Below are 25,125 nucleotides of genomic sequence, written 5' to 3' on the forward strand. Positions count from 1 at the left end.
AACGATTTTTACAAAGTGAAACACATCATGAACAGAATCGCACACACAAAAAAAGATGCACTTAGAAAACTAAGAACAGTACCAAACAAAAAAGACATATAAAAGCCAAACAAATTTAACAAAAATTAAAGTAAAAATAAAGATCCGAGTGACTTGTGACAAATAGTTCATTTGAAGATTTTTAAGATAGGCTAGTGCATACATTTATTCTTTTGATTTTTTTTTTTGTTAGGAAGAAATATTCCATTTCCTTTATAAATACAAAGAACTGGTTTTATCTATTTATTTATTTGTAAATCTACATTTGTCAGTATAAAATTTGTCAAGAAGTAAAATTAGATTAATATGGATAAATGTATTAATGTCTTAGTCACAGTAAACATAGCACCAAAATACAACATTTCAATGGTAAGTAGTAAAATCTGAGAGAATGCCGTTAACTATTAATCTAGTAATATTTTTCCACAGCTCATATGTAAAATTACATGACCGAAAAAAATAAAAGTCTTTAACTTTTTTGGAAAGAAATATTTTACTGAATAAGAATCTGTGGATTAATTTCAGTCACTTTTTTTTTTATTTTTTTTTTATTTTACCTTATTTATATTTTCGGGGGGGGGGGACTATCTTGCTGCTTGAACTCTTCAGTGACGTCAGACGCACGCTGCGCGCTCTCAGCCTTGACCCGAATTCAAATCGAGCAACCACAGCAAAGCTAGTTTTCTCGATAATAAAAAAGCAAAAACACGGCCTTTTATCGTGTTGCTAGCGACACAGGCGTATTTTAAAAAAATGTGAAACACAAACAGAGTCAAACGTGTCAACATGCGAAACAGTACAGGAAGGAGTTGGTGGCCTCGAGGGGGGAACTATTTCCGGGGTACCAAAGTCAGGTAAGCTAATTTAAACAATCTTCCAACACCTGTTCTGGTTACTAGTTCACTTATTGAAATAAACGGGCAAAACAACATGTACAGAAGTTCGTCGGCATTACTCTGTCTGTCTTAAAGCAGTGGAAAAAAACTGACATTTTGACCAGGTGTGTTAAATAGCCTATGTATTTTTATTTCGGCAGGGTCCAGCCTGGGATAAAAGCATTGTGCTTAAAGTGAAGTAGCCTACACAGGTAAGAGCTGGATGTTATAAAATACATTTTCAAAAATTATGCTGAATTGTGAAATGGTGAAGAAATAAAACCAATTAAGCTTTAACAGTGAAACAAATTATTAAACGAAATGTGTATGGCTGTGGGTGAACTCAGGTAATTGGGCCACTTTTTGGTAGATGACCAAGAAAACCACCAAAAACTCTGAAGACTACCTTAAATGTTGCTTTTACAACTTGGTATGGTTCTCTGCTGTATTTCTATTAAAAAATATGTTGACAAACAAAATGTTTGAGAAACTTTGGACCTTCAAATACATCAAGAACCCCTGCCTCACTCTGGTCTGGTGACATGTTCAAGTACAATGGGACAGTTCAGTCATAAATTTATCAAATTATTAATATAATCTAACTATTCATTGAAAAAAGGCTGTCCAGCTTTTCTGCCATGCTCTTCCTGTTCTTTTGCTTCCTGACTAATTCTGGACCGTTGTGGCTGACTCCCTGCATCAGTGTTAATGCCTTTGAGTGACAGAATATTAAAAATGTCTGTGATATTACAGAGTGGCACACAGTGGCATGAGTCATGATTTAAAGGCACCTGGTTGCCTAAACATGCTGGTTTCACTTCAGAAAAATGTCCCATTTTCCCCTGAATGCATCAAGTTCTCACTCTGAACCCTTTCCCAAAGAAAATAAAGTGTTTCGAGAGAATATTTTGATTATAAGTCAAGCATTTAACTCTTTGCTCTGCCCATTCTAGTTATCTAAGACCAATGAAAATTATTGTTTCATGTAAAGGACATTTGTAGAAACAATGCAATGACATGTTTGATGACTGACTGCTAATATTTAAGATGTAAAACTATCTGTCCCACATTACCTAACTTCACCTTAGTAGACACAAGACTGGACAATAAAAGTATGAGGGAAAGGTAAAGTGAATGCAGTGCGGAAAGCAAGACTTGGTACAATACATCTAGTGTATGATACTGGCAAAATATGCTATTGGATATAATGCATCCATTTTAATCCTCACACCTGATGCCCCAAACCTTTCTGGGCAATTTGGTTTGTTCATTATAGTTTATATTTTAATCTTAATTTGAAAATTAACATGATGCCCTTCATTTTTTTTTATTAGCGGGCTAATACTCATACTTATCCTAGTCAAAATATCTCTGTGTGGCTTTACCACTTGGGGCGCAGTTCCTCAGTTTGCCCACTGGTCGGCGCTGTCCACCACTGAATGTGCAGGCTGAGGAGCTGAGCGTTGTGTTACCCGCTCTGCAGCAGGTTTTTTGAGATAAGATACCATGAATCTTTAATGATCCCGGTGGGGAAGCTGGTCAATTTTGGCATTATTATACACGTCAATCAAAGAGCAGTTAACATGGATTTGAAAAATAGCTTATGTAGGACGGTGGCTGTTGTTAGGTGTGGAATATGTTTTATAAAGCGCATTAAATATTAAATAGCTGATAACATATTGGACGTTTTAGATGTCAGACTATATTTTTAGGAATGACCTGGTGTATTTAATCAAGTTTAACCTATGTGACTGTTCACATGGGAAATAAACAATAATAATTTTATATTTCTATTTAAGGAGAGATGATTATAACGTGTTTTGATGCTGTTATTTTTAGTTGGCTTTAAAATTAATAGAATAACGCCGAGTCTGATTTGATAAAAATGCATAAATAGAGAATAATGAAGTCAATCGTAACAGTCGGTCAGTCTTGCAGCAGCAGCAGGCCTGTTTGGTAATGAGGTTTTGTCCCTCTAATTCATCCTCCTTAAAAACGTGGATTGGTGACACGGCCAACACTTTAATTGCTCCCATTGATTGATAGTATAAAAACACAACAATGCAGCCTCATAGCCCGGGTGGTTTCCCCCCTATAAGAAAGCTGGCTGAGTGAATTGGGTGTAGCTGTGTCTGTGTGCGCCTTGGCCAATGGAACCAGATCCTCCCTGCAGTGCGTAAGAGCGCGATTTAGGATTTAACCAAGTCTTTGCTGCGGGGCTGGCTGCAGTCTTCACCAGAGCCCGACGGCCTGAGAGTCTCTCAACAATGCCAGTGTAGTTTTCACACCGCTTTGGAGTCAGACTGCCTCGTTTTTCTTTTTTTGCAAATCAAATTAAACCGACCCACGCGTTCCCCTCTCGAAGTATGACTGGAGTATTCGACCGGAGGATCCCGAGTGTGAAAAGTGACTTCCAGAGCTCCTTTCAACTCTCCACCATGCACCATCCGTCTCAGGAATCTCCTACTTTACCCGAGTCCACCGCCACGGATTCTGGCTACTACAGTCCCGCCGGTGGAGTCACCCACGGCTACTGCTCGCCCAGCTCCACCTCGTACGGGAAGCCTCTCAATGCCTACCAGTACCAGTACCCGAGTGTAAATGGATCCGCTGGAAATTACTCGACAAAATCCTACACTGATTACAGCTCGTACACGACCCCCGCCTACCACCAGTACGCTGGGACTTACAGCAGAGTGCAAGCCCAGCCGAGTCCACAAGGTACGGGCCGCAGATTTTTCCATCTTAATAACAATATATAAATGGAAGAGTATTATGGGATAAACAGCTTCCATGTTGAATAATCGAATTCTTATGTTTAATCTTGTTCTATATTTTATGTGCGTTTTTTTTTATCTGACTGTTCCCCATGTATAAAAATGCACAAATGTATAATCTGGAGCTAAATCATAAATAAGGAATATAATTTTTTGTTATGTTACTTGAAACCACGTCATTCAGTGTGATTTTAAGTATAATAAGAATACACGCGCTTTCCTTTTTCGCCAGTCTGGAATTAATTTGGCGCATGAAATTGGATTTCTTGTCATCTCAGAGATACAGGCGACAAGCCACTCAAAAAAATATATTATAAAGACTCTGTAATAGGCACAAATACTTACTGTTGTTGTGATTATTTTAACAGAAAAAGAGATAAGCGAGCCTGAGGTGAGGATGGTGAACGGCAAACCGAAGAAAGTGAGGAAACCCCGGACTATCTACTCCAGCTTCCAGCTGGCCGCTCTGCAGAGGCGGTTTCAGAACACACAGTATCTGGCGCTGCCGGAGAGAGCCGAGCTCGCTGCCTCCCTGGGACTCACGCAAACACAGGTGGGGTTTTATATCACATTGATCCCTAATGCATTTTTATTGTTTTAAATGTGCATAATGCGTCTTCGTTAAAAAATAATGACCGTTTTGGTGTGCTTTGTTTCCGTGCGCCTTTACGCACCGCGCCTCAATCTATTGTTGTCTGCCTGAGGTTATATGCGGGTTATTAATGCTCCTGTTCCTCGCTCTCCTCCAGGTCAAAATATGGTTTCAGAACAGGAGATCAAAAATGAAGAAGATCATGAAAAACGGCGAGCTTCCACCAGAGCACAGCCCCAGCTCCAGCGACCCCATGGCGTGCAACTCTCCACAGTCCCCGGCCGTCTGGGACACACAGGGCCCCTCCAGGCCGCACAGCCTACAGCCACAAAACATCAACACGACGGCGTCTAACTTTTTGGAAAACTCGGGGTCATGGTACACCTCAGCTGGCAGCTCCATGGCCGGCCACCTGCAGACCCCCAACTCGATACAGCACTCGTTGGCTCTTGGAGCGGGGACGTTATATTGAAAAAGCCCCCTGTTGTTCATTTCAAATCTTTTTTTTCTCCTCCTTCTATGGGACTCGTGTTCAAATTTCAGAGGAATATGCAATGTATTTGATGACAGTCATAGAAGAAACGTGTAAAATGTGTAAATGTGTGCATGTAATTTATTGCATTTTTTGGAAGACTATTAAACGTTTAAATGGACAATGGAACTTTGCAACCTTCGGCCTCACTGCAGTCTCCTGTTATTTTAACCCTCCGTTATTTACACTGAAAATCACGACAAAGACTAACAGACATAAATAATGTTGGTGAGCCTCAGGTGACGTCTCCACACAAGGTTGTAAATCACAGCTGCTCCGTGCTGAGGCGAATCTAAAAAAAATGCCGTAAATCTATAGTTCCACTCGACATGACACCTTCAATCTAGCAATATTTATTCTGTAATTTTTTATTTTTTATTAAAGATATTACACAGATTTGTGTTGGAGATGGGGATGAGTGTGGAATAAGCTTTGTATTTCCCTTTACCATCAGGCTCATTTTAATCTACGATGATATGGAAGGAAAATAGTGCAAAATTATGATTTTATTAAACAGACAATAAGCCAAAAAAAATGTGTTATTGTAAATACATTTCTGAGAAAACATGGCCACAGTGTACCGCTGTTAGCCTAATCCTACCATTATAATTACACTCACCGGTGTTTGATTTGTCCTTTCATAATTCTGCTGTAATATCCTGCAAATTATCATTATAATAATATTTTATAGAGACTAATATTGTGTCTGTGGAATTCAGTAGTGGCTCATTTCCTTGATAGTATTTTTTTTAATACAACCTGATTTATGGTGGCATCCTGATGTTGATATAATTCATATTTTTAAATTAACCAAAGTTATTACAATAATCCCTCATATTGGGTATTATTATTATTATATTATTATTATTCACTGCTGCTTCATATTCACCATCAGGATGATCACCTTTTTATCATCAGATTGTGTTTTAGTGGAGAACCTGATTGAGTCTTTCAGTTGCTTCCAGCTCGCCTGTAAAGAAAATGCCTGCCTCTCTGCAGCAGACAGTCTGCAGTCGCTCTCGCTTTGTGTCCCCTACAATTAGCCGCTTTGAATGGCAGAGAGGAGGCGAGGGGGGCGGCACGGAGATCTGAGACAATCCGCATTCCTGTGGGGGTAGACCGGCTCCAGAGCTCTGCCACTCCCGGCCGCAGCCCACCTTCCGGGTGAAATAAAAAAGAGGAGAAAAAAAGAGAAAAAGGAAAATCCTCCACAATTTCACCATGTTATTAGCAGGCAGTAATACCAGAGCTGCTGCTGCTGTTGCAAAAAAAAAAAAAAACAACCGCTAAACAAACCGTGCCACTGTGGGAAACATTGGGGATTTGAAAATTGATCTAATTGAATTTGCCCGGCCATATGCACAAAGATCATATAAGTGAGATTCTACAAACGATGCTGCTCCAAATCCTCCCTCCCCCTCCCTTGTCTCTCTCACACACACACACTCTAAACAACACTGCATCTGACCCACACACTGACCCATGCGTGTTACCATTTCCACCTGACACAGAATCCTCTTCCTCACCTGATTGCAGCCCATACTTCACACACACACTTCACACACACACATGCAGCAGCAAACAAAATGCTCTTCTTAATCTAAAACGCCACTGTGCCTGTTGTTGCTGTTGTGTGCAGCCTAATTTCTGCTGTAGGCTAAACGGTAGTCCCGTAATTACAACGCGAGCAGGTCACTCGAGAAATTTAGATTTTCCACATTGCGCGCGCACGCGCACAAGAACACTCAGCCGCGCGCAACCTCGTGCACAGATGCACACACGGGCCTTTATATCCCTCTCATACACACACGCAACTACCGTATGTCCCCCACTATCCATCTCTCACTCACACACACACACACGCGCGCACACACACACTAGTGGTGCCATTATATCGAGAGCCCCCGTTTATTTCCAACCGAACATTTTCCACTCAGCTAGTTTCCCCCCGTTTTGCAAATCGAGTCTAAATAATGACAGTTAGCTTTACTGGACAGCTTCAACTGTAACACTCCACAATAATTATTCTCAGGATTAGGGCCTCCATTATCATAATCTGGACATTGACAATTACCTATAATTTGCAAAGATGCGCTTGGTTCTTGATTGCAGAGGGCTTTTTTTTCCTAACTCGCCATCACTAAACAGTGACAGTAATAACAGCTAATTTTGCAGGCAATATATAAGAGCTTACCGGGGTGTGCAAACACTTTCCCACCTGGATTTGCTTATTCAAGCACCAGCAGTAAAACCGTGCAGAGCTTTTTGGGTTAGCCTAGATGCGCATGAAAGGTAAGGACGAGTCTTATATTTTCTGTCCTGTGACTGTTGGTGATCTTAGAGGAGGCTGGTTGGATATTACTCTTCATCTTGATGGTTTAGTCAGTCTGTGGCAGAGGCATGGAAACGTTTTGCATGTTCCTAATATCTGATTTCTTGTTTTTATTTGTTGGAGAGAATGTTAGGGTAGTGGATGTGTTTATAAGGCTTGTTCCGGTGCAGTGTGATCTTGTCAGGTGCTATAGGAGCTTTATATGAGGAGCCTAGTGCAGCAGGTGACACTTCCCTCCTTGCACCCCCACCTCCATACATGTCACTCTGCTATCTATCTATCTATCTATCTATCTATCTATCTATCTATCTATCTATCTATCTATCTAATTTGATGTAGCTCATCAAAGCCTTTTTTCCATTTGCACAACACCATGAAACGTGTCACTTCTTCTGAGCTGAATAACCCAACTGCGTATTTATGAGCTTTGTTGATGTTTACTCGACTGCTGCCTCGGGCTCCCTGCAGCCCGCAGATCAGGGTGCACATGGCCCATGATGCAGATAGGCCCCACGTCTGGGGGGCCCAGGTAGACTGAATGTGCGCCAGTGGGACATCCGCGACTTGACAGCTGCATGAAGCTTTTCAGCGTTGTAATTTCAGATAATATCCCGAGCGCTCACTCTTCTCGGCAATTTGTATGTGAATAACCGAATAATTTTCCCTTTTGTTCCATCTGTGCTACCTCAAATCCAAATAAAGATGCCTTTTAGTATTAAAAGTGGTAGAAAATTACAGGTAATTATCTTTGACGGTAAAAACGCTGTAATCAGCGGGCTACATCAAAAATTACCCTAATTATGCCTGCATTTATGAGAATGGAAAAAAAGCCTCACTTGGATAAAAACCCACAAATTGTCCCAAATATCTCCTTCATATTGAACGCCGCTGCAGCTGGCTGCTTTGTTCAACATCGATCCCGTGGAGCTTGGCATTTAACGGCCTGCATTAGGACGGAGAGAAGGGAGAAAACATTTTGTCAATACTTCTAATAATTGAGGGTGAAATGACAAGATAAGCTGGACCTGGAGCAAATGTCTTTCGAGGTGAATGTAGACAGCAGCGGGGCAGGGTAAGTTAATTTCCTCCGGTGTTGAGTGCATTTGATAAATCTATATACTGTGGCGTTCTTCATCAGCCACTGAGCGCTTTTGGATTTATTTAAAATGTTTACTCGGATGAAATGGGCTTTTCACTGAGCACTGTGTCATTACCTTATGTTCATATTGTCTGCTTGGAGCTCGTACACACCAGGGGGACGGGAAATAGGCCTGTTATAATGTGATGTTGGCCCAATATGAAGCGTAAAAAGGCCTATTTCAGAGTGATGTTTTTGAAATCATGCAACAGCAGGCATCTGTTTTTTTGAGTCACGGTTTACTCAATCTGACAAAACATAAAAAGTGTATGTACAACTAAAATCGTAGATTATATTTACAGACAGACAATTTGCTTGGTTTTGCATGTTGGAGAAACAACCAAAAAAAAAAAAAAAAAGCAGTCAGGAGTCCACCATGGCGGAAGGCTCTGGGCGCCACGGAGAGTGTAAGCAGTCTTTGCCCAAAGTGGCTAAAATGTCACTGATAATATTTGGTATATTGACGTTCAGATGTTGACATGAATGAAAGCATAACAGATATGCGAGCCCACTGAACAGCCATGTACGCTAAAAAATGGTTAGTTCCCTTTTGTTTGTGTCATCACACCGAGGCTTGGCTGCGTTTTTTATCCTCCAGCAGAGGAGCAGCCGAGGGGGTTTTTCTTCTCCTCCTCTCCAGCATCCAGTCTCTGCGCTGACACAAATTGTAGGCTACGTTGGAAACTGTATGGCGGAGATCCGGAGGCCTCCAGACAGCTCACTGACCTTGTTGCCTCATCAGTCTATCTCTGCATTGAATCTTGATGTGGGGAGGAATACCAGTGAGAGTAGCCGGGCATGTAGCTGTTGGCCGGCATGTTTACTCCTTTGGAAGAGGCCGAGACGTCCCAGATCGGAGGGATGGTCGGGGAGCGCGGGGAGAGGGACATGGAGCCCGGCATAGGGTCGCTCTCGTGCGGGTTGCCGCCTTGCTTGAGCAGCTTCTTGAACTTTGACCTCTTATTCTGGAACCAAATCTTTACCTGCAGCAGAGGAGGGTGCATGTAATTAGTGGAGGACATGTGGATAAAGAGGCAGTGTGGAGAAGGTTGGTCAGTTTCTGCAAAATTGCAGGTATTAAATTTAGCATTAAATATTAGAGAGATCATCACCAAAACAAAAACACACACCCAAATAATAATAGCAATGTAAAAATCTTTATTATAATCAGACACACGATGGTTTCCAGGAGTTAATGTGAAAATCCAGAGTGTAAATTCCTCCTCATACCTGGGTTTGTGTCAGTCCTAAAGACGCAGCCAGCTCGGCGCGCTCCGGTAAAGCGAGGTACTGTGTTTGCTGGAAACGGTGGTTCAGTGCTTGGAGCTGCAAACTGGAATAAATTGTCCGAGGTTTGCGAATCTTCTTGCCTTTCCCGTTAAAACGAATTTCCCCATTTTCAATCACCGTCGTCTTCTGCTGCTCTGCAACAAAAACAGCCAATATTATTATTCACAACCACAGCCTGGATGTACCTGCATTTTTTTTGTGTGCAGGAAAATTGGCCACAAACGTGTCTAAACAGCTGAAATATTCCCTGAAGCTGAGGATAAATTCAGAGGAGCTGAAATGTCTGAAAATAATAAAAAAAAAATCTGGCCGGTAAAGGTTGACATCTCACATTGCCTTTAAGCGCCGTGGCAGCCACAATCCTCATACGCTGTCATATTTAGGATATTGCTGGTAATGACATGTCAATTAAATGCTAATTACAACATTCAAGGCGTGCGGGCTGCCTAATTTTCACGAGTAGTTGGTGAGGATTGCACGGTCGTGATGATCACACCCCGGGCATTAAAAACAGGTTTTGTGGGAGGTGAGGGGAAACAGGACAGCAAAACAGGCTGAGGAGGTAATAGGTTGGATCTCGAATTATCCGGTGCCGTTTACGCACGATTTTCTTCGCCCAGCTACGCTTGAAAGATCAATCGTCCGAGTTTGGAGTGGCCGTGCGGTGACTCGGGCATGACACCAGCACTGGCAGGGAGAAAAGGTTTGGTTCCCAACTGTGGGCCACCCCGTACTAACACAAGGTATGCGCTAGCGGTGCTGTCAGGCGCCGGGGATGGACATGACGCGGTGCATTTTTCCGCTCGGCTGGTGAAAAGGGGGTCTCTTACCTGTGCCGTCTAACCTTGTCTGTCCTCCCGTGTTGTTGTGATAGGATGGCAGGTACGGGCTGTGGTGCGGATGGCTCACGTAGGGGTAGGGTAACGACCTGTTGTAGGTGTTGGTCCCGGTGTACGCGGTGTTGTCGTGCTGGTGGTGAGCGTGTGAGCCGGAGTGGAGACAGTGCAGCGGGTAGTGGCCGCTGGCCATCGACGGGGAGCTCTGCTGTGAGTGCGACTGCTGCCCAAACTCCATGAAAGCAGACTTGGACGAGTCCTGAGCCTCCAGACCGTCAGCCATCGTAGTCATGGTCATCATCGAATTTTCTGCCTTGAGAGCACTCACCCCCCTCTCTCTCTCAAGACCAAATCGGTTTTCTCTCTCTCGCTGTGCTGTTGTCTCTCTCCCCTCTCCACACGCGAGCAGATATTGTCCTATTAACACCCGAAATTTTCCACAGGCGTCTTTATTTTCCCCCCTTGTCGTGTGATATTCTCACTCAAAGTGGCGGAAGCTAGGCATAAGTTAAGGGAGAGATTTTAAGGTGGATTCTGTTAAAATTGAGCCCTTGCTTCCAGACTTGATGCAGACACTACAAGTAAAATGGTTTGTCTCCAAAGGGCAGCGCCTCCCGATTGGTCATCCAACCCAACGTCATCAGTGCTCTGCGCTTCACGGAGACTTGAGCTGGAGTTAACCCACCTTACCAGCTCCCACCACAACTATGGGGGAAATAATATATGGTGGGAAAGACGCATAATTCCTACAGACAAGCTTCACACGTAAAACCAGCTCTTTTGGAATTGCCGAGTCGGCTTTGTTTTTTACCCAAACCCCCCAAATTACGCACGACGCGCAACATATAGCGCGCGCTTTGATTTATCCTGATGAGTCTATATGTGCCTCTGGTTTTTTTTTTCTCCTCAGCCTTTAACTCCTCCTCTCCTCAGGAATTATTAACTTATAGGAAAGCATCCTACAAACATCCTTTTTTTTTTTTTTTTTACAAACATCCAAATTATTTTTTAACCAAAATACTAATAAATTATTTGCAAGATAACAAAATATCCACACTCACATGTCAGCTTTCATTTTTTAAGTGATTAAATATTTTTGAAATTAGAATTAAAAACACTTATAAATGAGTGCGCAATAATCCCAGTCGTGTTCAATGTAAAAGCTTTTTTAAAGACACTCTACTTATTTATACTAGGGAAGTGTTCTGTTTTATGTCAAGGAAACTTCTGAAACAGGTGGAATAGCCTTGGAAATAAGTTTTAAAAATAAGCCTATACCGCCACTATTTTTTATTTACAAGTTTTTTTATTTTAAAGAACAACTGGTTATTAAATAACTTATTTTTTTCCAGTGCAGTATTTGCTTGGATGTCGCCTAATGAGCAGCCCCTCTTTAAGCCCCCCTCTGCTCTGAAAGTAACATATATTATAACTGTTCGCTTTGCCTGGGGCTACTGACCATATGATTAAGGATCTCCAGACAATTGAAAATACAGTACATGTGACACATCAAATAACAATATGCCTGAGGTACAATAGGTTATTTTGCACATAGAAGGGTGGATACCGTGATAAACTGACAGTGTCTTTTATCTCTGTTGTAATATGAGGCCTGATAGGGTCCTCAATATATGTAAATTATACAGTTTCCCTCTGAGGGCTGCGAGGTTCGATTCGCATATAAGAATAAAATGCTATTTCCGCAAATGAAATAGGTATTCAAATTATGCTTTGCACCACTTTCAGCACACGTTTTTTTGCCGCAATGTAGCATTTCACCCACAAGAAAAAAAAAGAGGGCGATGAAAAATAATTATGGTTGCAATCAAGTTACTAGGAAAACCTATTTGATTAGCGGCCACACTTTACTCAAATTGCAGCTATAAAATTAAGAACAATTCGCCTGTAATGATTATGGACTGGATTTATTTTGGGAGGGTGGAATAAAAGTGGATATAGCATAAATTATCCCCTAATTATACGCCAGTGTCGCCTCAATTATCCTCTTATCAAAAATGGTTGTCTAAATGCAGCGTTTAGTTTCAATTTTCTCCTTTTCTGTAACAAGAACTTGGTACCTTGCTATTATCGTCAGCTACGGTTGTTATTTACTTTGTGGGATTTAAAAAGTGCACAACCCAGCCGGATAATCATTTTACAGCAGCGGACCAAGAGAGGAGCACAGAGGCAGGGATGTGAGCCGCAGCACATCCACACGGATTTCTTCCATGCTTCCAGACGCTTAGATTAATTTAAATTTATTTAAGAAATCAGGGGGCTTTGGTTATCGTCAGGAAGGGCTGCAGGTAAGAGCTTCCTTTGAATGCTCTTTTATGTTCAGACACTGATGAATGATTTTACTGCCTCTGATAATTCTGTATTTTAGTGTGTGGCCGTGCAGACCTTGCAGCACACCTTGGTCACCCCTCAGTGATCTAACATAGTGGCCAATTCCCCTGCCCGTGTTCCACTTGGACACGCAGAAGAGAAACCAGATCCTATAGCTTTTCTAATCGCCTTTGAGTCCTACTACAAAGACATACATGCTTTGCAGTAGTTGCTTCCCCCCCGTGGGCTTTAAAAAAATCTCGATTAAGATGAGACATCTTCATTCTTCAGGTTTTTGCAGCATCATCTGTGTGCAGGGTTATTAAGTTGCGGGTTAACCGTGCCTCTAAGTCTTGGTGTCCCGCAGGCGTGTTGGGGAGGCTTTTCTAGGCGCACTGAGATTAAGGGAAGTGGTGAAAGGACGGATTTGTTTGACTAGAGAGAGCATGACATACTCGACCTTGGTGCTTTTGAAATGTTTAAGATGTAGCCCTGTTGCATGCATGCTGACAACCGTGCCTGATTGCAGGACACATGATGAAACCATCGGCCTGTACCGGATGTTATCAGTGGATCATTTCGTTTCGTTTAAAATCAATTGTGCAAAAAATGTTTCTGAAATTTTGACACTATGCCCCTAAGGCATGCTCCACCTGCTGCACCATGTCCCCCTGTTGTACTCTGGCCCTATTAGGAGTTCATAGCCTTATTCTGGAGAGAAATTATTTTATATTTCACTTCGTCAAAAAATGTCAATCACAAAAAATGAACAGCGTTCAGCTGCAAATCTAGAAATCACTTTGTCCCTAAGTAGATGATTGACCTTCAGCACAATCAATGGCCGTGGCGGTTTAACAGAAGTGGTCTTTATTTCCAGCTGTCTTATAAACGCTGATGAATGACTCTCTAAAATCACTCCAGGCCTGGGATTTCCCTGACATCCACTGTGCGTCGGCATACGTGAAAACCGAGCATATTTTTTTGCCTTTGTAGGTGTAACCTGGCGTTATTTTATGCTTAACACAGTCCCTGTCAGTTTAAATGTTATTAAATTTGGATTGCAGATTTCAACCCAGATTGGTAATACCAGTGCTCACTTAGATAAGGTCATTTCCGCGCATATTACATTGTAGATTTACGCAGAAATTGGCCACTAGAGCAGTTTGAAAAAGGTGTAAAATATAACTCCTCATCTCTGTGCCTCTGTCTGAATGTGTGTCACTGGCTGTTTTTAACTCCGCACGTCTTTCCTTGTCTATCTGGCCACATGTGTTAATCATATCTGAGCGTTAACACGGAGTTCCAGCAAGACACAGGTCATAATTGTAGCGAGAGGCTGGGCGTTTGCGGTCGGTTCCCTCTAACAGCTATTGACTGGCTCGCATGGAAAAGCCACCTCCTTGGCTGCTCAGCTCAGGGGATCCGGGCGGTTTTTTGGGGACGCTGAGGCTTGTCACTGCAGACAGAGACCGGAGAGGCACTTAAACAACATGTCTCCCTTCTTTCTCCGCAACGCAAAAGCCACTGGCGCTGCACAGACAGCCAGGCGTCGACGGCTCTCCATCTCTGCAGCGTGAAGGGCGGGAAGTGGCGAGGGGAAAGCGCAGATGCATACCCCACACAGCTGTCAGTATAACATCGTTCATTGTAACTAGATTCAGAGGGAGCACCCCCTTATACACACACACACACACACACACACACACACACACACACACACACACACACATACACACACACACAGCAGCCCCAAAATGATCACCGATCAGCCTTTAATGCTCCAGCAGAATTCATCCGTGCCCAAATGGTGGCGCGCCGCTTTTACGCACACAAATTGCGCACAGCGTACTAATGCAAACCCACTTATGCAAAGCTTTGATGTGTTTTTGTAAAAGCCTGCAACTACACCAAGAAAAATTAGTGCGGTTTTGTCATAAAGAAAACCATGCGCTACCCGGAGCAGACGACTGTTTACAATAAGTTTTGCATCATAAATTAGGATTGCATTATCTCTCCGGTAAATAGCAAAATTGGCATATGCATGGCCCCAGGTGCACGCGAGGGCCTTCAGATGGACCCAGCCTAGCGTGCTGGGGAGTGGAGTTAAATGACCACGAATAAGCAGAGGGCCTGGACCACTGAGTCTTCACAGCCACTCATAGACTAATGGATTTAATTTGGCACGACTGAAGCCGCACTGGTCCCACTCAGATCCCGAGTCCTAATTAAGACTGCTTGTTTCTCTTGTCGCCTTCTCTCGCTGCGTGTTTAGGTCCAGCTGAGTGATGGCGCTGCTCGGTTTCCTGCAGCAGTCATATGCTTTTTATAGGTTTCTGTAATGGTGAAAAGAAACAGGGGCCAGTGAACCTGAAATTTTGGTGTAACAATAGAATAATCCTGAGCTGCAGACGCCTGAAGAAATGGCGACAATGCCTTTAAGTTTCTGGCCGTATTATCAATATCTCTAAGACAATAAACGGAGAAATAGCGAAGGGTGAAGTGGTCTCATATTACCAGATGTAAGACCAGTATACCCTTTATAATGTATATATTTTATCAGTTTAGGTTCAGTGCAGCTGGACCTGGTGAACAGCCTACAACTCCATGATGCTATAGGCCAACAACAAAAGAGCTGTATCCAAAAAGTTCATCTGAATTTTATGTTGGTGACAAATAAGACTATAGTGCCGGGCCGTGCATTGGTCCCCCCTTTTTTCCTCTCTCGACTTAATACGCGACATTATTAGGTCTGACAGCACAGTGGTCGGTCTTGAAGGAGAGGATTTGGTCGATAGATGACAGACAGGAAGGCCAGCAATCATGGGCTCTTTTTTTATCAGAATGTACTGTTCGATGCCGTTTATCCCTGATGATAGAAAATTGCTCTGTTGCCAGGACGCTGCCGCCGAAATAGAGGGCAGGAGCAACATTTCCATTTTCCTGTTTGAAAGCCATTGAAATGAATTAGTAAAAATGAAAAAAAGAGGAAAAATGAGAAAGAATCCCCTGGTAAACAAAGGAGAGCAAACAAAGATACCATTTTCTTTTTTGCCGAGAATCCACCCTCCTCATTTTCTCCCCATTTTTTTCCTCCTCTTCCTGCAGGAGCAGAGTGAGGGTTTTACTTCAACAGTTGCAAATCACATGCTTGGCTTCTAATGTAGTCCAAGGCCCGGGCCTATACTTCAAAGACAATCATTTATTTCCCAACCTCCTGGAATAATTGGAGCGCCTTTTCATCTGTCGTGAGCGAGCAGAAAAAAACGGAGAGAGAGACATTAAGAAAGAATACTTGACAAGGATGAGCATTAAACAAACTCCTGAAATATTTAATCATAAAGCATGAATGAACAGTAACCTGTCACAGTGGGAAAAATGAATATTAAAAGACGAAATCTGATTTTTATCAGAATTTAGAAAGCGTTTGGACTTAATTACACATAGTAGCTAAAAATGATATGTACAGTCGTTAATTATTCCACCGTCTTTGCTTTTAATTTCTAATACTCTCAAGCATTTTGCGTCGAAAAAATTATTATTATTATTAGTATTATTATTATTAACATTATTTGTCGTAGTGGGCTGTTGTATGTTACTGCTGTTATCCCGCCATTATCGCCATTTTAAATCACCAGTTCGTTTAAAGTTTTTAAATCTTACATTTGGCATTATGCTGCTGACAATCTCAATGCATGAAAAATAATAATATATATATTTTTTAAACTGAAAAATTATCACAGAAGGTTTAAAACCATGGCGGATATATTATCACGCCTATTATGGGTATTTTTCGTTAAGGTAATGTCACAAACTGCAGTCTGAGTATTATTTATCAGTGACACAGACAGATCCTGTGGTGAGGCCATCATCAGTGCACAGGAGAGAGGGGGTTACTGTCTGTGTCCGAGCAGGCAGGTGGTTTAAAAACCTCCACAGTGCTGCTCTGAGCGCGCCTCCAGCGCGCGCCACACGCTGCATGGAGCGTGATAGAAGGAGAAATGACACCCGAAGCACTGGATTATAGTGAACCCTTAAAAAGGGATTTAATAAATTGTGCAAGGATACTAAATGTCCCACCATAACTGCTTGTAGGAACATAATAATAGGCTGGTATTATAGGGATTAAAATGGCTGGATTCTTAATGAGATGTGGGAGCAACTTAATCTCGATTGCAAATGCCAGAGATGAAAGGATGTTTTTACTGAACACTTGAGAAATAAAAGAAATTCAGTGCACAATTATTTTCACACCACACGTGCATCCCGCAATATCAGAGATCTAAATTGAGTTATAGCTTTGCAAGGCCTGCTTGTGAGCTCATATTGATGGCTTAAGCCTGCACAAACATGTTGAATTTAATCTTTATAGGATAATAATGACAGCAGACTTAAATTTGCAACATATGCTGGATAAACAAAGCCACTGCTGACCAATTAAAAACTCACTCAGACCAAAAGGTTCATCTGCAAACGCAACCAGATGAAGCTCTTAAAAGAGGAATACACACTGAGACAGGACACCAAACTCCACATAAAGTGTTTTTAAATGACACTAGACAGAAAACAGACTGCTATTGATCTGATGCAGGATTAAACTTAGAAAATACTGGAAAAATCCTGTTGGTGGGAATATTTTGCAGATAAATCTCTCACAAGAAAACACCCACACAAACATATCCCCAGTGCAGACTAATAAAATAGTGTGTGTGCACTCCAACAGGAAAGTCCTGGCCCTGAATGAATGCTCCACTGGAGGAAGTGCTGCACACAATAGACAACACTGACTGCAAAATAAAAGAGCTTGAAATTTAAGAGCACGGTGTGAACCGGAGTGGAAGAAAAGTGCAGAGAAAGGGAGTCACACCTGGTGAAATGTGCGGTGGACGAGATGCTGCTCGGGTTCTCATAAGCTGCGAGTTATAGGAGGTTGTCAGGTGATAGCTGTGGACCTTTGTCTGCTGCACCTTAGGAGACACTCCTACCTGAAACTGCATTTCAGATCAGGCTTGGTTTTGGTTTGGTCTTGTGCTCTGCCCTCTTTAGTCATCGTCTTGCTCAGGAAAAGTTGGAGTAACAGAGTAAATGATGTGTGATATTTGTGCAATCCAACAAAAGTTCAGATTCAGTGTCCACATTCAACTCTGGTTATTTTGCAGAAAAGAGAAAAGAAGGCAACATCCTCTCCAGGCCAACAAATGTCCAGTCATTAAAAGTGCAAAGACCTAACATCTGTTTCAAAGAACTCACCTTTAATTACACCTCAGATCACAAAGTAAAAATGACTTTATTTGTTCCACTTTTTTTTCTACACTGCAAAATAATATTAAAGCTGAAATGTGTCACGTTTAAAAAGATTCAGATTCACACATATCTATAACATACATTTGCACTCAAAAACAATTAACCTATTTTATTTCCTCGCAGCTCTTACCTGCACCATCATCATCACCATTAATATTACTACTGTTATTATTATTATTAGCTGGCACTCGATGTTTATTTTGGTGCTTCTGTTGTTGCTGTTGCTGCTATTATCATAATCACCATCATTACATTCATCACATCTCCAGTTCGTTTTAAGGCGTTTAAATCTAGCATTTGCTATCACACTGCAGCTAATCTTGAAAAACAATCCCATGCAAAATATAGAACAGGAAAAATGGAAATATTAGAAAATATGAATATTACAGGACGTTATTGTAGGATATTTTAAAAGGCAAGCATAATATCAAAATGCTCTGCGCAGACATTTAAAATCCCTTCAATAATGCTGCAGGATTATACATTTAAAGTGCTGCTAAGAAACTAAAGTGGTGCACATATCATGCAGAGGTAGGCCATTCACGTTACCTATTTTTAAAATCAGAAAGTCAGCTAAAAACTGCAGCTAAAAACTAATAATAAATATGAATTTTCTGTCTTCAAATGTTCAGAAGAACATTTTTTTTCTGAGAAAATAAAGAACTGAAACAATAAAAAAGTAACAGACAAAATCTCATTGCATCATTATAAGAATTATTTCATTCTTGAAATTAAAAAAGCTGCATTTATTAATCAACCAGGACCATATAAACATCACTTAGGCCCTGATAATTATTAGCTTCCTAACAGAATCATATAAACTGCAAGTAAAGTCCAGTGCCCTCTCAGTTAAACCGCAGACCACAGATCAGCTCAATGATTTGGCCAGGAGATCATGTCCATAACCAGCCTCATAATATCACAGTTATTAATTTGTTGGCTGGAAAGCCCTCAGAGGCTTTATTTTCATTTGCTCTGAACTGTCAGATTGGAGTGGGGAGATTTTTTAGGACTTTGTCCATTTTGGTGAAGTGAAGGTAGCCAATTATTGTCATCATTGCCCTTGAAAATCTATTACGCCTCACCTGAGGGCTCACTCAATCAAAGAGACTGAAGGGGAGCGATTAACAGATGACTTCTGACCTTTAATCCATCGCAAAAATCACCCAAAAGAGCCAGACGGTAATCAGCATTTCTCCTTCACTCTCATGTTGCAAACTTTCTTATTGTTGACATCTAACCTTGGGCATCGTAATGGCAGTTCTCGGTTTGGGACCTTGAACGTTGTCTTCCGTCATTATTGTTTGAAAATGGATTGGCCACATTCAACCTTGAATATTTCTGAGTCCATCAAACAGAGTAATCACAGTTTGTAAATGTGTTCCAAAAATGTGCAACACTCTATGTTAAGTCCTTTTATTTAGGATTTATTAGCAGCACTTAAACATTTAATAAATTGTCTCTAAGTGTTAATTAATGTACAGTATTTGTCCATGATTATACTCTTCCTATGAAGTTCGTATTATCACAGCTATATTATTATTCACATATATCTGCTTACATTATGGTGTGATAAAAATAATGACCAAATATTAGTAGACACGAAGACTTCACAAAAATTATTACACTTTAAGGTCAGATGATTTAAATGAGTTTAATCAAAGACAAAAACTTAAATAGACGCAACATGATCTCTACAGAGAGTTTAAAATTAAACCATAAAGATGTTTCAATAAAAAATCATTGTAGCTGAAACTAATGTATTTTGAATTTACACAGGCTCATTGTGCCTTCTGCCAAGCTTTCTCTGGTGTATTGTAGGCCAGCTTCCTCACCTGGGGGAAGATGAGCACGAGTCAGGCAGGCATCATGTCCTGGCGCTGGCCTTTGCACTCATTTATTTCCACCTGAGTAATTAAAATGAGCTCTAGGCGGTAATGTTTTTAATTTCAACAATCAGCAAAAGGTGAAATTGATTTTTGTAGGAAATGCTTATGAATAACTTTTTTCCCCCCTCTCTCTCTTTGTCTCCCTGTTTTCCCCTCTCCAATATCTCTCCCTGGCTTTTCCATCACGCCCACATCCCTCTCATACATGTCCAGCCACTGGTCTCCATCTCTCCTCCATCCCGTCCCCTTCTCTCCTCTCCATATTCCTCTTCATACCCACTCTACCCCTCTCTTCCTCTCCCCTCAACCACGCTCCCTCTCCCTAACCCCACACCTCTCTCCCCCTTTTCCTTCACCCACCCCACCCCGACCCCCCCATAGGTACGCCTCCATCCCCTCTTGGCAGCTCCATCTCCTCCTCACCTCCCCCCGTCGTCTCTCCTCCCTCTCCCTGGTTGGTTTCCACAGCTGTGGTGAGTGAGGGGCAGATGACCGGAGAATTGGCCCCTGGGAGAGCGCTGAGCCATCCTGGTGCTATTAGGCTCGTGGCTAATAATAGGTGTTTCAGACCAGGGGAAGATCAATCAGGGGGAATCATGGGGAATGTTCGGAGCAGCGCTTTTTACACATCGGCCCAGATGGATGAAATTACACTTGTCAGTTTTTAGTTGCATTACTCCCAAATTGGTTGTCTACTCTTTTTTTTTCTCCCTCTCTCCCTCCCTCCGTCCCTCCCTCTCTTCTCTCCTTTCTCTCTCTTTGCCCTCATTCATGTGTCAGTGGCCTGCTAAAGGGATTCAGCGGTGAAATCCCTGTCATTTTTGTCTTTTCCCTGTTTAGCCCTCAGCCAGCAACTCTGTTGCCTGCACATGCACTTAGAAGGAATCAGTTCAGGATCTGGTCTTATGGCTCGGGCAATTTTCATGTTATAGTGTGCAAGTGACTTCTGTATGTGCTCTGCATGTTTAATAAAACAATGTGATTCATTCTCAAACACTTGAAACAGTCAAAATGATTAGTCGATAAACAGAAAAATACTGTTATAATTTATTAATTTATTTGATAGATTTTTCAAGCCAAGCTTTTATCTGTTTCATACCACTGTAAGTTTAATAACGTGGGGTTTTTAGACTGTTGGCCAGACAATAAAAGACATTTGAAGATCTAAGCTGGGCTCTGGAAAAGTGTAACACACATTTGTTCATAGATTAAATGATGAAAAAACAATCCATCGTAGTCCTAGTTTTGATTGTGAAACAAAGGCTCAGAATCACAATGCATTTCTAATATTAAGTTGTTTGCACAAATTTGTTCTCACACCAAATTGATAAATGTGTAAAGTAATGATTGTATTGTTATTGCAGAAAGAGACTGTTTAATTGTAATGTAATTAAACCTGTCAGGTGTAAATGAAACCGTTGGGCTGTCTCTCACGGTTTGAAACTGAATAAAATTTGCCACACAATACTGTCTCTCTTTGGCGTTTATTTTAAACTTGTATTGATTTGTCAAATGACAGCTGATGTGTGAAGTTGTTGCAGAAATTTCTGAAGCAAGCACATGAACAAAGACTAAAAAAAACAATGAAATTTTGCAGCAGGAGGTTTAAATCAGGTAGAAATCCTGGCTTTGAACAGCACAAAGCTTTTTTACTATTTCCAGCCCAATACTCCTCATGTGATTGATTGATTGATTGATTGATTGATTGATTGATTGATTGATTCAGGCTCAGACATTTCTGAAAATGCCTCACCAACAAGGCACCCCAGAATATGACAGAAGAGCCACAGATGTGGAAACTGAATCACCTGAGCTGCTGCAGGGAAACAACAAGCCCAGAAAGGTGAAAGGGGTTTATGTCTGGCAGTGCATGCAAGCCATACAGCATATCATCTAAAGCCCCTTAAGCTCCTGATGTGTTACATGATAACTAGCACAGCGTGCCAGTCGCAAAAGGTGACTACGGAGGCTGAGAGGGATCATTTTGATGCAGCCACACAACAGCTATTTGTGTCAGTGATTTCCACTTCTGACTAGGCGTTGACAGGCTAAAATGTTCAGTGTTTACAATGCTTTCCTTGCAACTTGTCCTCACATTAGCAATTTCCCCTTTATGTGGCGACCTGCTAAAGCCTCTGGCACAAGGGGGGGTATAGTATTGATATATTAAAGTGCTTGCTTGTGTTACTCCTGTGGAAGACAAGCGGCTACTACACCCTGCCATCAAAACACAAGCGTGACAATCACAGCAGAAGATCGGCTGTGTTGCTAAAGTAGCTGCTCTGAATAGCTCACTAGGGAGACATTTTTCCCCCCACTGGAAATCAATACAGCCCCCAGATGTTGGGGTCTCCCGGTCCACGGAGCAGCCCTGATGCGGAGATGTTCCTCAATGTCTGATTGCACAAGGAAGACTGGAAACAGAGAGGCTTCTTTGACTGAAAGCACGGTGACCATGGGGGAGGGAACCAGGGCCTCTGTGAGAGAGAGTCTCCTTAGCAACGGGAGGAAAATTAACATTGACATCCTGACTTCCCAGCAAAACTCGTCCCAGGGCTTCTGCTGGATATTTCCATGGGGCGAGCAAAAAAAAAAAAAGTGATGTTCAAAAGCTGATATAAAGACACACACTCCCTGCTTGTCTTCCATTTATATTGAAATGAGTTTTTTCCCCCTCAGCTCGGCTCGTGTGTAGTGAATACAGAGAGTCCTAATGTATGTATTTTGCTCATTTTACTGTGTCTGGCGTTTCCGCGCCTCTCCTCTGTGACTCTGTGTTTGCCTCCTGCTGTGGTAAACACAACATTGCTATGATAGCACATGCATTTCAGAAAGCTCAAAACACCGCCGAGGAGCCGAAACATTCATTCTCTCTCTCCCTCTCTCAATCTCTTCCCCCCTCTCCCTCTGCCTCAGTCAGTCCTCTCCCTCACTTCCAGCCAAGGTATTCAGCTCCCATGATTGCAAACACGCATAATGACAGCATCTCCCGGGGGCCAGCGGAGGTACCCCACTGATGCTGAGAGACTCTATCCTGTCGTCACATTGCGGGGAATTTGTCGGCAGTGCACAGCGGAGCCTGGTGAGCTTTGGCAAGGCACAGCCAGAAGCTGGGCTGGCTGTTTTTTGTTAATAAAATGAAGTGCAAATTGTGCCGGGCTCGTATGCATTGGAACAGCTCACTGCTTCCTCCCATTACGAGGCCAGGGCGAGCGCCATGGAAGCATAAGCGTGAATACATTATAAAGTAATGAGGAAACATCCAGGAGAGGGTCACGGGGGGCGTCAAGCGGCTCCAGAGGCCTCACCAAGAGCTTTCAGTGTGCTCCATGATGGATTAGTCATTCGCGTTTGAAGAGCGAGCGAGAGGTGGAGTTCAACAATGTTACACATAGCAACAGTTGCTAAGAGTTGCAGCGAGCGAGGCCTATTCAGTTTGTGAATATGTACAGTTGCTGCCGAGCAGGAATATAGGTGAATAGAGATAGAGCTGTTTTGTGTATCAATGATGATGATGGTGACATTTCCAACAATGCCACACAATATTCATGAGCATGGAAGCACTGCTAGGAACCATGGGTAGTGGTGGTGGGGATAATAATGTAAACCATTCATACCATGGCAGCACAAGAGTGGTTAAGAAAAAAATGTCTGATATTTGGAATTTGAGGCAAATCTTGCTTTGTGGGTGTAAAAATGACATCCCAGTTCCTGCCATGGCTGCAGCTGGAGCATATCGCTGTGAAGAATCCCCCCTAAAAAATGAAACCCATACAGGCTTGGATAGGCTACAAAAAGCATGCATATCACTCTGCTCACCAGCAAATCATCCGCCTAACAGGAATGATCAAGCCCTATTTTAAACCCAACTCTCTGTGATATGTCACAGAAAGCGTTCAGTGACACATTTAAGCGAGAAAGCCAGCCTTGAGTGCATTACACAGAGTCTCCCTGTCAATCACGCATCACACAAACAGGTCACATTCTATACATTCTGGTAGGGTGGGGTGGGTGGCAGCGAGGAGAGGAGGGGGAGGCTGGTTTGAGCCCAGTGCTTTAGAGCCACTTTCGGTTTCTCCACGGCGCAAACGCCCTCCCATTGGCATTCAGTCTCTGATGAGCCCGCCGAGCCGCAATGGAGTCGCCTGATGGAACGCCATGGCAACGGCCGACACCTGGCAAGAGTTCATCCCACCTCCTCTCTCTCTCCTCTCCATCATCCCCCCCCTCTCTCCTCCCCCCAGATGCTGGAACATATTTCCCTCAGACTGACTGAAAGCCCCTGTGAACAAATAATGGGTGCACGCCAGTCTAAATAAAGTGCGGTTTATGAGTTGCGGTCAGAAACGTCTCCCTCTCTCTCCCTCTCTTGCTCTCTTTTTAATGTTCTGTACAAAAAACAGTTGCCAACATTTTTTTCCTTTTTTTGGGGCCATATGGCTGCTTGGTGATTATACAAAGCCATTTTTTCCTTTCTCACAGTGAGGCACATAGTCAAATAAAAGAGAGCGGCTCCACACCAGTAGTCTGCAAACCCATTTCATAGAATGGAACAAGGCTCCCAAGCCAAAACAAACCAATGTGTCCCTTTGCCATTTTTCAGCCTCAGCTTTTCAATAATATGTTAGACCTTAGCCTTGAATAAATCTTCTGCAGCAAGCTTCAGCTCGGCTGTGTTATCAATTAATCAAATTAATCAAGACTGGAGGGAGTTTTGCAAGGCCCTCGCAATTCACTGAGAGGTTGCATAAATATCCAAGTAAACCACTATTTGATGGAAACCCCAGAAGTATTAATCACATAAACTAAACTTACTGATGATGGAAGATGTTGTTTCAGAGTTCTTCGCACAGAAGTCAGGTTTAAGTCTTTGCTATTAGTAATATATTAAACGAGAACTTCAATGTTGTGGGAAACACGCGTACCTTTCCAAGAGTGACCTGAGAAAACTGATATGACTTTCATGTCTTTCACGGAGCTGGAGTCAAAACATGGATAACCGAGCTTAGACTGGAGACAGCTAGCTTGGCTCTGTCCGAAGTGGGGAAAAAAGCCTACCAAGAACCCAAAGGCTGACTAATGAACACGCTGTATCATTGCACATTTAACTTGTAAATAAATTGGAAGAAGGACAATTTGCGGTTTCAAGGGGAATTATGTGCTAAAGCTTTCCTAATGAAAAAAAGGAGAAAACTA

General features: G+C 42.2%; 2 protein-coding genes and 1 long non-coding RNA gene across 3 annotated transcripts; 2 read left to right on the top strand and 1 right to left on the bottom strand.

Moving 5' to 3' along the window:
- Window positions 1-690: 690 nt before the first annotated feature.
- On the top strand, window positions 691-21,382 carry LOC125905252 (uncharacterized). The gene is made up of 3 exons (XR_007451629.1): window positions 691-893; window positions 1,076-1,126; window positions 20,143-21,382. It is a non-coding gene; the product is annotated as an uncharacterized LOC125905252 (long non-coding RNA).
- Window positions 3,034-5,142, top strand: dlx5a (distal-less homeobox 5a). Its single transcript, XM_049603150.1, has 3 exons — window positions 3,034-3,635; window positions 4,060-4,244; window positions 4,441-5,142. The coding sequence occupies exons 1-3, from the start codon at window positions 3,281-3,283 to the stop codon at window positions 4,753-4,755; spliced, it is 855 nt and encodes a 284-aa protein (XP_049459107.1). The 5' UTR covers window positions 3,034-3,280; the 3' UTR covers window positions 4,756-5,142.
- On the bottom strand, window positions 8,592-10,974 carry dlx6a (distal-less homeobox 6a). Its single transcript, XM_049603151.1, has 3 exons — window positions 10,406-10,974; window positions 9,516-9,709; window positions 8,592-9,268 (listed from the first exon to the last, which is right to left on the bottom strand). Exons 1-3 carry the CDS (start codon window positions 10,710-10,712, stop codon window positions 9,029-9,031), a joined length of 741 nt encoding a protein of 246 aa, XP_049459108.1. The 5' UTR covers window positions 10,713-10,974; the 3' UTR covers window positions 8,592-9,028.
- Window positions 21,383-25,125: the final 3,743 nt, after the last annotated feature.

The sequence above is a fragment of the Epinephelus fuscoguttatus genome, linkage group LG17 (genome assembly GCF_011397635.1).
Source record: "Epinephelus fuscoguttatus linkage group LG17, E.fuscoguttatus.final_Chr_v1".
Lineage (NCBI taxonomy): Eukaryota > Metazoa > Chordata > Actinopteri > Perciformes > Serranidae > Epinephelus > Epinephelus fuscoguttatus.